This window comes from Seriola dumerili, unplaced genomic scaffold (assembly GCF_002260705.1).
Source record: "Seriola dumerili isolate Sdu_G_001 unplaced genomic scaffold, Sdu_1.0 BDQW01000138.1, whole genome shotgun sequence".
Taxonomy (NCBI): domain Eukaryota; kingdom Metazoa; phylum Chordata; class Actinopteri; order Carangiformes; family Carangidae; genus Seriola; species Seriola dumerili.
The window spans coordinates 18,840,279-18,853,843 of record NW_019174393.1 but is presented as its reverse complement, the minus strand read 5'-3'; the positions used below and the strand labels follow the sequence as shown (position 1 = coordinate 18,853,843).

The following is a 13,565-nucleotide window of genomic DNA, read 5'->3' as shown; positions in this document are numbered from 1 at the left end:
CAAATAGTGAGCCCACATGTGTCTGTACTGTTCAGCCTCATATCTCATTAGTTACTGAGTTTTCTTTGTTTTCTCCATCATCAGCGTTTGTACCTGCTGCTGTTTGTTCAGTTACTATCAATGAACCACCGTCAGCATCTTAATGCTCAGAAAGTTTCATCTGGCGGATCAAATTATGGCAGATCACATGATCATATCACATGACTAGATTCATCCTCTGAGGCCTTGGCACTGTTGTTGACCTCTACATGCTCTCAGCAGCCGTCCTCATTATAATCACAGCTGTTGATCAGATTGTTATCACAGTGGAGATTAACATGGAGATGCTTTCTGCTGGTCGGTCTCTTCTTTAGGACTTTAGCATTCCAGCTAGAACACAGGTGGTGACCTTCCTTTACCTGGTGAACTGCTCACCCATTCTTTGTCCCACTGTTCACATCTCTGTGATTCTCCCTCCATCATCTTCAGGTTTCTTCATCTCGTTTTTACAATCATTTATTTATCAGTTACAAACATTTATAACTGGTAAAAGTGTAAGACACATCATCATTTATTAGAGTTACTATAAGGCTCCTTTTACTAGTTACTAGTTAGCAAATAGTGAGCCTCCATCAATGTATGAAAACTGTGTTATAACTTGTTTATGATTGTTTATTTATGATTTATAAAGTGTTAACAAGCTAATTGATAACCTAATTATGAACTATATGTAAATCTTTTATAAATGTCGTCTTATTGTAAAGTGGTTTCGAAAACATTAAATAAAATATATAAATAAATAAGCACACCTATATACAGGCGGGTGACAAAGGGAAAACTGACATAATGTAGACTTCATATAAAGTGGATCAAGCTGTTATAGAATTAATGATAGACAATAAAGTTAAGAGGGAAAGGAAGGGAAAACTACAAAACCAAACAAATTCCCATCAGCCGCAGCTTTGCTTTGTGTTAAGTGCTAATTTGCACATGTTAGCATGCTAACACACTAAACTAAGATGGGAAACTTTGTATTTGCTAAACATCTGCATATTAGCACTGTTATTTACTATCAAGCTAATATTAGCATTTGCCACTGTGCCTAAGTATAGCCTGAAAGAGTTGCTAGAATGCTTGTTGACTCTTCACCAGGTTTAATTTTGATGCTAATCACTCATAGCACCTCCCTAATGGAAGCAGTGACGTTTGAAGTGCCGGCTACAGCGCCCGTATACATTACAACGTGTTGCCGTAGCAGTGGAAATCAAAGCTCGCTAAGCAACATTCAACATACAATGACTACTTCACTTCTTCTGGAAAGAATACGTCTCTTAAAATGACCTGACAGCTCTTGATATTTTCTGTAGAGACAATTTAATATTAAATGAGGAGTTTGTATAAAGTTTGTTACTTCAGCACCACGGACAGCGTCATGGTTTCATCAACACACAGCACAGTGAGGTTGTGAGCTGCAGAGGGAGGATGGAGGTTAACAACAGTTTGAACTGACATGTCTATGGATAAACTGGAAAAATCTGTCAAATTATCATGTATCTTTAACAAATATACTCATACTCCATAAAACTACTAATGGAATAACTGAATATAAATGAAATGACTGAGTCAAATACCCTTTTACGTATCACATGGCAAACTAGTCTTTTTCCTGTAGTAGACAGTTGGGCTGCAACATTAGGAAGTGTTGACATAGGATCTACCTTATTGCATCATGCTGTAGCCGTCCCTTCAACTGTTGCTGATTACCTTGAAAAGAAGGCACATGTATACTGTATGTTTAAATGTGGACATTCCCACGAACGTGTGGAGGAGCAATTACATTTTGAAGCTTTGGGTTTTCGCTCCGCTTTTCACTGAGGCTCATTTTTCTCTCAGATAGCCAGCTAGCTTTGCAATTGTCTGTTTGTAAATTCTGACTGCGTTTCTAATTGAATACATACCGGGACACCAAATGCTCCCCTGGCTTCTCCCACAGCTTAATGAAGTCAGAGAGAAAGTGGTGAAAAACATCCATGACCATTTCCCAGAGCCCAAGGTGATTTCTTTAAATGGTTTGTTTTGTTCAACCAAGTCCTAGACATTCAAATTGCAACAACAACAAAAAACCCAACAAATCTTTACATAAGATAATTTTCACAAAATGTGTTGTGTATGTTTTCTGTTTGTTTATATTTTAATCATTTGGGCCTGTGTTCACAATTGAATGCTGTTTATTGTTTTAAACAAAATTTGACTGAAACCAAACTAGAAGAAACTCAATATTCTTAGTTTTTCAAACTTACTGTCAGGTTTCAGGAAGAACTGAATCCAAAATGGAGACAAACCAAAGTGAGAGAAAGGTGTTTTATTAAATACCAAAAAAAGGAAACTTACAAAAAGAACGCAAATCCAAAATAAACCAGCCAGGAACAAAAAAGCAAACAAAAAAAGCTGGAGAACGACGAACACCATTTGTCTCACTGAAGCAAATAATACTTAAAGGTTTTTTTTTATAAAATGAATACTAATACTGAAAATGAGCTAATCCTGATAAAAACTGATACTGACTGCTCTGCTTCTCCTTAAAGAATACTAGCCTAACACACAGATGGATGTGCACAGTATAACTGAGTGTATATCCATCAATCAAACGTTTCAAACTTCCAGGGGAGTTGAACTGTAATCAAACGCAGGGGCATGGATGACGTCTTGACAGCTCCAAGCTCCAGCCAATGCACAGGCCCTGAGTGCCCTGTCTGAATTCCGACTGCTGTGATCCATCGTATCTAGAATCCACAGACCAAGACAGTCAGGCTGACAACAGGAGACATGCATCAAACCGTGCCTCAGGGTTTAAACAGATCTCTCAGTGAGGTATCTGCATTAAAACGTGACGATGCTCAGTCACCCATAAACAAGGAGCTAACCTGTTTGAAGATGCGGCAGGCCAGCTGTTGCGCTGGAGTCAGTTGCCGTAGCTTTATAGTTGGTGATGCAGTTGCCACGCTGGTGCAGCATTGGATGGACACTCGAGGCTCCTAGACTTGTCACTGCACATGCTACAGTTTGTTTAGTGACGTAGATGTTAAAGTCTCTGTGGATGTTGGTCTCACATTGTCTGCGTTAGTAATTTCACCCTAGCAGGACGAATGATGATTTCTACAGAAACCAGAAAATACTGTCAACAGCCATAAAAATCAGTTGTTGCCACGTCATTAGGAATAAAATCTCATATGAATCAGGCTATGATGATAGATGATAGAACAAACCCCTCTTGCTATAATGTACAGTATATGTATATAAGGTTTTTGCCTGTGGTGTTTTGTCTCACTGTTAATACATAATGAATATTATTGGATTACCATTTATTTTGTGAGCTATTTGGGATTTTTGGGGTAATGATGAAAAAGCCATTCTGGGCAGAATGACAGGGCAATGGTGTTGCATTGTCTCCTCCTTTCAGTGAACTACTTAGCTTTGTTGTGCAGATCATATTTCATTAACAGATATTTGTACAGTGTTGTTAGAATTTCACCTCTCCTTAACCCTCACTGAGGGATTTATGCAGAAGAGATTATTCCTTCGAAATGTTTGTAGGTGTGAACCAACACTTTGATTCGTGGTCGCTTTAAATTAGCGATAATTGTTGCATAGGAAGGAAGGCCTGCTTAGATTGCTCTATGAAGTGGAAGTTATTTTTCTCAGGTTCTGTTGTCACTGTGCGTAGCACTCACCATTACTCCTTTCATCCTTCCTTGATAGCTACTAAGTCAACAAATGTAGAGTATTGTGCCACATTGACTGCTACATGAAAATGAATCATTACTGTTTTAAATTTAGAATTGTGCCTCATTGATTCTTTCACCAGGAATTCTGCGGTGAGAGAGGTTAAGCTGAGACAGAACTCAGAGCGCACGCACCATGGAGTGACGAATGAAAGAATGAATGAGTTTCTACAGTGTCACTGTTTGGCAATAATAATAATGATAATGATAATAATGATAACTAATGTGCTAATAGCACAAGGCACGAGATCAGCAGGTGTGAATCCTTTGTTAGGTGTAGTGGGGGAGTTTTTTTCCAGGCCTCTGCAGAGGTTTCAACCGTTGAGCAGCACAATGGCAAGAGAACAGGAGTGTGTTAGACACATCAGAGGACAAACCTTAAAAGGAATTCAGTACATTTATCACCTGCCAGCAGAACTCACTCGGTCAATTAGCAGAGAAAATTAAAAAAAAAGAAGAGAGAAAAAAAAGGGTGCTAAGTCAAAAGTGGTAAGCAAGTAGGTGATGCTGATTATGAGCTAAAGCAAATGACAGAATTACCTTCTTAATCTCTAAAAAACTTGGACTGTGCTTTCATAGAGTGGATTAGAAAACTTGCTGTGTGGTTTGGGTTTCCTCAACGTTGTGCCAAGGTTACAGCGCTCGAACCGGCAACAGCTCCACACAGCTGCTTTGATCATAAATGTCTTCAACTAGCATATTAATTTGATTCATACACAAATAATATGAAAGGTATTCTTAAACGAAATATTTTCTAATGACATGGCAAGCTTTGTAACGGTATCAAATTCACTTTTATAGAAATGATCATCTCAATCAATTTGTCCAATATTGTGATTGTATATGTAGAATAACTGGCTGTCACTGAGCATATGGATCCGCAGACTTTGTGTCAGCACAGAATTTGGCCAGAAAAGTGCATTGAGTTAAAATCCTCTGCTGGCTTCCCTCCCAGTCGCTGACTGACGGCCCAGTCAGTCTCTTCCCTCTCTGTGAGTTACTGCATGTCAGAGAAGAGCTGACATCAGTCCTTAGAAACCTTTGGCCCAAAAATCCCTCCTCTTCATTTCTTGCAGTCGCTCACTCTGGTATCTTCAGTCCACACCATGCGCTTTTGGATTGTTAGTCACATTGTCTTGCTCTTCAGGCTGTGAGCTTCAGCATATCCTCTTAAAACCAAGTCTCGGCCTTAAACTGCAGATTTCTTTAGTTTCTTCAGATTAAAAGTCTGGAGCAACATATACATATATTTCATCAGAATTAGATTAGAGATTATTGAGCTTCTTGTAAACAAAGACCTTCCAAAGTGTGAGCGATGAAGATTTATACAGTAATCCTACATTTAAAGCTGCAACAACGTGTGGGCATCACAACAAGCTGTAAAAGCAGCACTGACATTATTGCGGTTCATCGAGCGACACTTTCACATCGCACATGGTCATTTGATCAATTGTTAATATAATTAGAGCTACTGTAGCGACATTACACAGGTACTAATGTCAAATGTAATAAAATACATGGCCATTTAGGACCATTTATGCTACATTATGAGATGCCTCCAGATGAAGTCAGTCAACCTTTAAACCATTATGTGTCAACAAGATGTTTGACCTGATATCAGACGGGACCAAGTCTGGGACACTTGTTTTATGGAATTGACCATTTAAAGCAAATGGTTTTACAATTAGGCAGTGATCTTTGAGGGAACTCTCAAAGAGAGAAGCATCAGGGATTCTGCCGAGAGACATAATCCTGCCTGAAACTACACATACATGAACTGTAACGCTGTGATAAAACCAACAAGAGCAACAGCTCAGCACATAAGGAGGAGGCTGTGGTGGCGGAGAGGCTGTAGCAGCATGAACATATAAGCAACGGACACGATGTTCCATATCGGCTCTGTGGGATCTCAGACGGTCCCATCAAAACTCCAACTGACTGTCAACTAAAATACACATACAGTGTATTTTAGTTTACACGAGTAAAAGCATCGCTTGTAGGAGTTACACACATTGTTAAAATAAACCTTAATTTCAAAATCCATTCTAAAAAATAAGTCATGTTACGCTGGAAGAGGGAAAGACAAACTGTAAAATGTGTTCTCTAATGAAAAAGAAAGAAAAGTCTATACGTGAAGGAGTGGCGCTGTTGTGTTTCAGGAGATCTGTGACAGCGTGACAGTGATCAATAAAGCGAGAATCACAGCTGACAATAGTGACATAAGCAGCCTCTGAGGAGACGCTGTAGAAGGAGCGTGATGTGTTGAACACAGGCCGCCTGCTGTGAGCATGAGGAGGACACAGATCTGTCTTCATACCCGAGAAGCATTAGGGAGGAAATTACAAGTGTGAATGTTGAACAGACGTGTTTACTGTAATCAAAGGTTTGTCTCAATCCAAATTTTAGATGTGATTTACATGATTATTCAATTCAAAAATCTAGATATTTAACAGCATCAGAATATTTTTATAAATCAGAGTATTTTATATACGACAGATTTCAGTCCCTCTCAATAAATTTGATCGTAAGTACGGGTTATACTTAGTTGGGTTATACAGCTTTACTCTTTACTCTCTACTTTTTTATGTACAATTTACTTGTTCTTTTTTTTTTTTTTTTTGCTAATTTATATTTCTACTCTGAGAATCACATTAACTGTTAATTTGTTAGTTGTTATTATTTACAGATTAAGATTTACCATAAAACATATATACCGTAACACCAGTCTATAAAACTGGAGGATTTTTATATAGTAGTTTCATTAGCTCCATTTTGATTAGCTACAACATTTGAAGACTGTTTATACGTTACAACATCATCAGTGAAAATACAAGTATTATAAAAAGGCGACTATGAATGATCAGCACTTTCACTTTTGATTCTAAGACAACTTATTCGATGTTTCCTGTACGTTTACTGAAAGAGTCACATTATCAACTGGTTCTGTTTTTGCAGCGGCACATCTTTGCCTTTGTCCAGTGTAAATAAAGTAGTTTTATCCTGTGGAAAATCAACTGTTATATTTCATTCATTCTAACCACCACAGATGGTAGAAATCAAGGTAGTACATATTGGAAGTCATTGGAGGTCATCCAGATTTCAGAGAGCTGTATTTATATATATATATATGTTATATACTGAAGGCCGGACTTTTAAATGTAATGTGTATTGTGGTATTAACTAAAGAAATGTCTGAAACATACGTATTATTATTATCATTATTATTATTATTATTATCACACTACATGTAATCTGCATTTCTAATGTGTACATCTCTATAATGTCTGGATCTATGTGTCTGAATATAATACAAATGAAATGGTATTTCAAAGACTGAAGCGTTTTTCATGCTGATGTCTGCACACGACTTCATGATGACAGAGCTCACGTGCAACTCCGAGTTAGGACGCCTGTCAGTCACACACTGTAACCATAGCGACTCCTGACCTATACAGTAAGGCATGAGCATGAACTGTTCGTCCCGTTCAGCATCCAAAGTCTGTCTACTCATTCTGTGTCTTTCACATATATGATGTAGTTCTGGCTTTTCGCTGTCTTCTCACTGCAGTGTTCCTACATACATAACATACACTTTTCCATATCAAACAAAGTTCCAGACTCACATGTATGATCCATACACTGGCTACTGGAATGATGAATCTTAATGAATCTTAATATTTTCGATGACCTCCCTGACCTCCCCTCTTACACTTCTCTCAGTCCAAAATATCACTTTTGTACATAAGATATCTCATAATCTAACCGGCAGGTAGATATGAAATGGGTTGCTCATGTTCATGCTCCCCAGGGGTTGAAAGTTTTCAGGGGTCCAGGATAAGATAAATCTGTATTTGCTTTCATATGTTTGATAAAAGGCTAAAGGCTAAAGGCTAAAGGCTAGCTGGCAGTGATGTAGGTCAGGGTGAGTGGTTGCTCTACTTTTCCCCCTCACTCCTCACCCTGACAGTCTTTCTGTCAGGTCAGATCAGCCCATAGTACGTCCTCTGTCAAGAACCAGACCCCGCAGCTCTCCGTGGGACTCCACCAGTTTAAGCGCTACAGAGGACAACCATGTAGTAAAACCCCCTTGTGGTGTACTCTAGAAGAAGTCCCCCCCCCCCCCCCGGGTAACAATGCCCTATGATTTCATAGTATTGCATGGACACGTGCTGTCCTGCCTGCAGCCAATGGACAGATGAGTGAGCAAAGAGACAGAGGAGACAGTTGGTGGTCATCAGTGTTGGGCAGTAGTTACTAGTTTAACTACATTTCTCAGTAGCATAGTGGAAACGTCGCCGTTTGCGGCTCTTCAGTAGCGAAGCTCGTTTATTGACCAAGTGGTGCAGTAGCGTCCGCACAAGCTCCATTCAACCCAGCATTTCACCATATGTGGACATACTGTATACACGAACACATAGGAGCACCTTCATACGATGGTGACATCACGAAGGAATGCTGGGCCTAATGCCTTTGATAGAGGAGTACGGACACAGCAGCATGACCTTACTTGATGGAAAGATGGCAGAAGGAACCTGACACACACACACATGCGCGCGCACACACACACACACACACACACATACTTGGTTGAATAAACTATAGTAAGCTATGGATAACATAATGTTACCACCTATTAAGTATTCATAGAAATGCCGGAGAGCTGATGTGAGAGAGCTCTGACACATGCTGACATGTTGAAAATGGCAGTGTTAACATCACCTGCATCACCTGCTGATGTGTAGCAGGTGATGCTTTTCATGTCAAACCTCTTTATTTGATGTGTTAAAATGCTAACATTTGCAATTAACACAATTAGCACTTCATACAAAGTCCACCTGAGGCTGATGGAAAAGTCATTCGTTTTGCCAACTCGTCACATACGCACCCCTTACCGTCACTGGATAACCCTATGGAAAATGTTGGAAAGAACATTAATGACATTTATTGCACTGGCCGAGTCAATCACCTGATCTCGATCTGACTGAGCTGCATTCCAACTTGCTGAAGACCACAGTAAACGCAGAGAGAGACCCCACAACAAGCAAGAGGCTGGAGGAGGCAGCAGTGGCTTGAACACTCCAGGTCTTCACTGACTGCAGAGCATTTTCCACAAAAAGAATAAATAGGATTTTGTTTGACTTTATGTTTATCTGTCCAATTCGTTGTTCACACTCTCTGTGCTAAAAAGGGAGATCTCACACATAGTTCTTTCTATACTGACGTAAACCGACGCAAATGAACTGTGGATATGGGGGATTTAGTAGATTAATGTTAAAAAAAAAAATGTTTCTTACTCCACTTCCTGTTATGGCATTTTTTGATTGGTTAGACAAGCTCTAACTCATGTTTCAGACCAATAATATTTGATGTTGGATGCTGGGTGTGAATGTGTTAACGACTCATTAGCAACGACGATGCAGGAACATGTACAGCATGTACAACATGAGAGGTGGCTTGTCTTGTGTTGTTCTTCATTTATGCTCTCAGGCCAAATGTTTTGACCTTTCTCGCTCCACCACATGGTGCCCTTCACCCGAGCCCTGTGCCAGCCCCCCAGCCTCCCTCCTCCTCCTCCTCCTCCTCCTCCTCCTCCTCCTGGCAGAGCAGCTCACCCATGACATTCTAATCTACTTGTGGAAGGGGAGTCAGGGTTTTGCTTGGAGCTCTTCATCTTCCTCCCCCACTTCTCATATTTCAGCTGCTCTCTGCAGCTAATCATTGTCACTGTCATTACCCTCCTGCAGAGCACACTGCTGTCCACGTGGCAGAGCCTGGCCTTATCCACTCTCCGTTTCCTCTTTGTGTTAGCACTCGCAATGTTGCCTCTGCACAATGGACCACATTTACAAAACCGCACCAGTATAAAAGACGGTAAAGACGCATTTAAGTAGAGTGTGACTTCAGGTGTCCTCCGTCACTGAGCAGGTCAGACAATTGAGTTTTTAAAACAGTGGCTGGTTTCCTGAGGCAGGCGAGGAGCTCAAGTCCTCTTTGTAGAACATATACTTTCAATTTTAATTTTCCTAAGGAATTTAAACTTAAAGGTTCAGCTCAACAAATCACACACAAACTTGTATTCCAGATTTCATTCAACACGATTCTGCATGTTTCTGTTGTTTAATGTAAACCTGTTAAATGATAATATCAGGCTCATTGTGGCAGTCATCAGTGGAATTGAATGTATTTGCGTTCAGACCCCTTCAATTTATGGGGTTTAATGGATAAAAGTGCCATTTTTCCATCAGTCTACACTCAGTAATCCATAATGACAATGTGAAAACACCTTTTACAAGAATCAAAAAACTGAAATCGCTCATTTACAAAAGTATTTACATCCTTTGCTGTGACGTTGTTTCCCGTTTATGTCCATCTGTAGCAAACTGATTGCACATAGTTTAGGAAGGCACACATACATAAGTTCCCATAATTCATGCTACTATCCAGCCAAACACCCAGATAGCAAAATAAATCTGACCCAGCTTGATTGTAAGATGCTAATTCTACATCTTTCTCAGTTCTAGCAAGCTTACAGAAAATCTTCCAGCTGTCAGTCAGTACCAGGACGACAGCCAGACTCTGCCCAGATGTTAAAGTATATGGGCCAGACTCGGGCCGAGGACCCAGGCATACTGTATGTTGCCTGGGCAAAGTTTCATTTTGCTCTCTAGGCAGAGTAACCAAGCAAGAAGGGCCACGGTCAGGAAGGTGACCGAGAACCCAACAGCCACTCTCACAGTCTCAGAAGTCGACTGTAGAGAGGGCCGCAAACCTCAGCAGCTCTCCATCAGTCAGGCCTTTATGGTAGAGAGGCTTGATGGAAGCCACTTTTAGTCAAGTCAAGTCAAGTCAAGTCAAAAGGCAAATGACTATGAATGAATTACTGGATGTCTGAACACCAGGCGGGTGCTCATCACCTGGCTAATCCCACCTCTACAGTGAAGCATGGTGGTGGCAACATCACGCTACAGGAATTCTGCAAGGAAGAATGAGATAAACCGACCAAAACCAGGTCAACTGACCTGACTAGTACTGAATTAAGGGTCTGAATACTTTTGTAAATGAGAGATTTCAGTTTTTCGATTTTGAATAAATGATCAAAAAACTCTAAAAAACGGTTTTCACTTAGTCATTATGCGTTGCTGAGCGGAGACTGATGGGCCAATCCATTTAAAAGGAAATCTACAAGAATACAGTGGAAAAAGTGGAGTGGTCTGAAGCCACTGTAATATAAAGGAGCTTATATTGAAATCATTACACTCCATATGAATGTAGGTGAATATCCTTGTGCAGGTAGAGTCAACAAACAGTCAAAATGCTATTTAAATGAAAAAAATCTGTCTTGAATATAAAAACAGTCCTTTAGCCTCTGTTTACAGGATTAAATACAATAATAATAATTACTGTCTTAATACAAAGCTGTAAATGAAATCCATGTTTCAGACTCTGACTCAGAGACAGTCGGAACAGTTAACAGGAATGGTTTATTGTCAAAGTAAGCAGGGAAGGCGTGAGATGCGCGTCTCTGGTCTCGCAGCTATGTAGTGTGATCTGATAGATCGGCTGAATCTGAATATCACACAGACATGAAAAATATTCATCTTTTTTTAAATTATATTTCTGGGCATTTTGCCTTTATTTGATAGCACAGTGAGAGGTAGACAGGAAAGCCCGGGAGAGAGAGAGAGAGAGGGGATGACATGCAGCAAATGGCCATAGGTCGGATCCATACCCATGGCTGCTGCGGTCCATGTGGTACGCGCTCTACCAGGTGCTGTTTTATTTTAGTGACTTTTTCTGTCAAAAATAAATCATGAATTAATTTATAATGAAAAAAAATCCAACATTGCAGTAACCTGCAAACATTGTGTAGAGAGACAGCCGACTGCGAACACACACACGTGCAAGCTGCAGCAGTTCAAGCCACGGCAGCCGCCACGTTCACGCAGCTAAGGCAGTGTGTGCGTGGTTGCAGCGTTCTTACCACAAAGGTGAACTCATGATCTGGCGAGGAACGAGGGTGAAGAGCCGCGGTGTATTTACTGCAGCAGTTTGTTAAAGGTGACGAGTTGATCTGACACAGGTGCGTCAGAGAATTGGCGGGAACAGAAACAGGAAGCCACACCCAGCACGTCCAAACACACACACACACACACACACACACACACACACACACACACACAGGCTACAAACGGGAAGGGACACATGATGGAAACATGAGGGAGTGAGGGGAAGGAGAGCAGAAGCCTGAAAGCTGCAGTAAATCAAACTATACTGTGTTTATTACGTAGAGTTTGTGGCTACTTACTTACTACTAAACAGAATCCAACGTGAGGTTCAGGTCTGGATCATCTCAGTTCTGTGATTCTCATATTAACCAAGAACACAGAAGCAGCCGCGGCCCAGGAGTTAACTGCTACCAATGGGACAATGACGCTCATTGTCATCACAGCTGCTGCAGGTTGAAGTTGTTTTAAAAGCTCATAGTCAACACTGAGTCACATGGGCCTGAAAACAGCTGCTGCAGATTCAGACTGTCAGATGTGTGGCACATCTGGCCACATCCAAGTCAAATGTTTTCAAAAAAAAAAGAAAAAGAAAAAGAAGATATACAGCAAGAGAAATTCACACAGTGATACCTATTGTGTTTAAAAATCTCCTCTGACTTCCCATCTTTCAGATACAAAGAACACGTGTGTGTCATGTTTTCTGTTCACCTCTTCTAATAATGTCGAACCTCTCTCCTGTTGCCTCCTCAGACTTGCGGCGGATGACGGCAGGCTTCATGGGCATGGCGGTGGCCATCATCCTTTTCGGCTGGATTATCGGCGTGCTCGGCTGCTGCTGGGACCGAGGCCTCATGCAGTATGTGGCTGGTCTCCTCTTCCTCATGGGAGGTGAGTCACATGCTCACACACACACACATACACACACACACACACACACACACACACTAACCAGTGATTTACGGTTCACAGTACCTCTAAGCCACAGGCTACACACTCATTCTAAGCAGGTTTTAAGTATGTAGTGGAAAAGTGGCCAAGTTGAAGCCACTCAAAACAGTCGGAATGCAGCAAAGAAACATGAGAGTTTTGAGTTTGCTGGGGTACACTATTCTCCAACAATGCATTGCAGAATGGACATGGCTGAGATGCAAAACAATATACAGGTTAATTAAAGGAAACATTAACATAAAGTGTCTGAGGAAGGTGTTATGTCACGGCGAGCTGTCAGAACGGCTCCAGTGCACCTTAGCTTTGATCTTACAAGTGGAGGCATCTGCATCTTCTGTTTCTCCACTCATTATTCAGGTTTTTCCTTTAATTTGTCCCATGTCTGTTTGAATATATATATATAAAGCATTAAAACCTGAGAAAAACCATTAGTTATTTGCAATGTTCAAGCAGTCACAGCGTGTCCAGTGGTGCGCATTTTGTAATCAAGCGGCAGCCTGCAGGGCGGAAAAATGAAGCCAACACTGAAGAACCTAAAACTGCAGTTCCTCTAACGACCACTAGAGTCTGGCTCCAACAGTGAGTCAATCCCCATAGACTCCCATGTTAAATTGTCCAACTTTACAGCAGAAATAAACATGTTTACAGCCTGGTACAAAAACAGTTTGATTAATTCATTCATTAATTCATTTTATTAAGACTTAAAGTAATGGAGAATTGAGGGCGTGGCCTCTTTGAGTGACAGGTGGGTGAAAGTATGCATGCACTGAAGACTCCCTCCGTACACACCCCTCCTCTTTGCCCATTCTTTACTGCCAAGATGTCAACAGTGGAGTGGAGCAGCTCACTC

The 13,565-nt window shown here is 40.8% G+C and overlaps 1 protein-coding gene across 2 annotated transcripts in view; it reads left to right on the top strand.

Moving 5' to 3' along the window:
* The window catches only part of tmem178b (transmembrane protein 178B), a 122,170-nt gene that overhangs the window by 105,546 nt on the left and 3,059 nt on the right, over positions 1-13,565 (top strand). For both annotated transcript variants that reach the window (XM_022749472.1, XM_022749473.1), the window contains exon 4: positions 12,518-12,655. In XM_022749472.1, the coding sequence (XP_022605193.1) occupies positions 12,518-12,655 (138 nt within the window). The remainder of the gene's footprint in view (positions 1-12,517; positions 12,656-13,565) is intronic.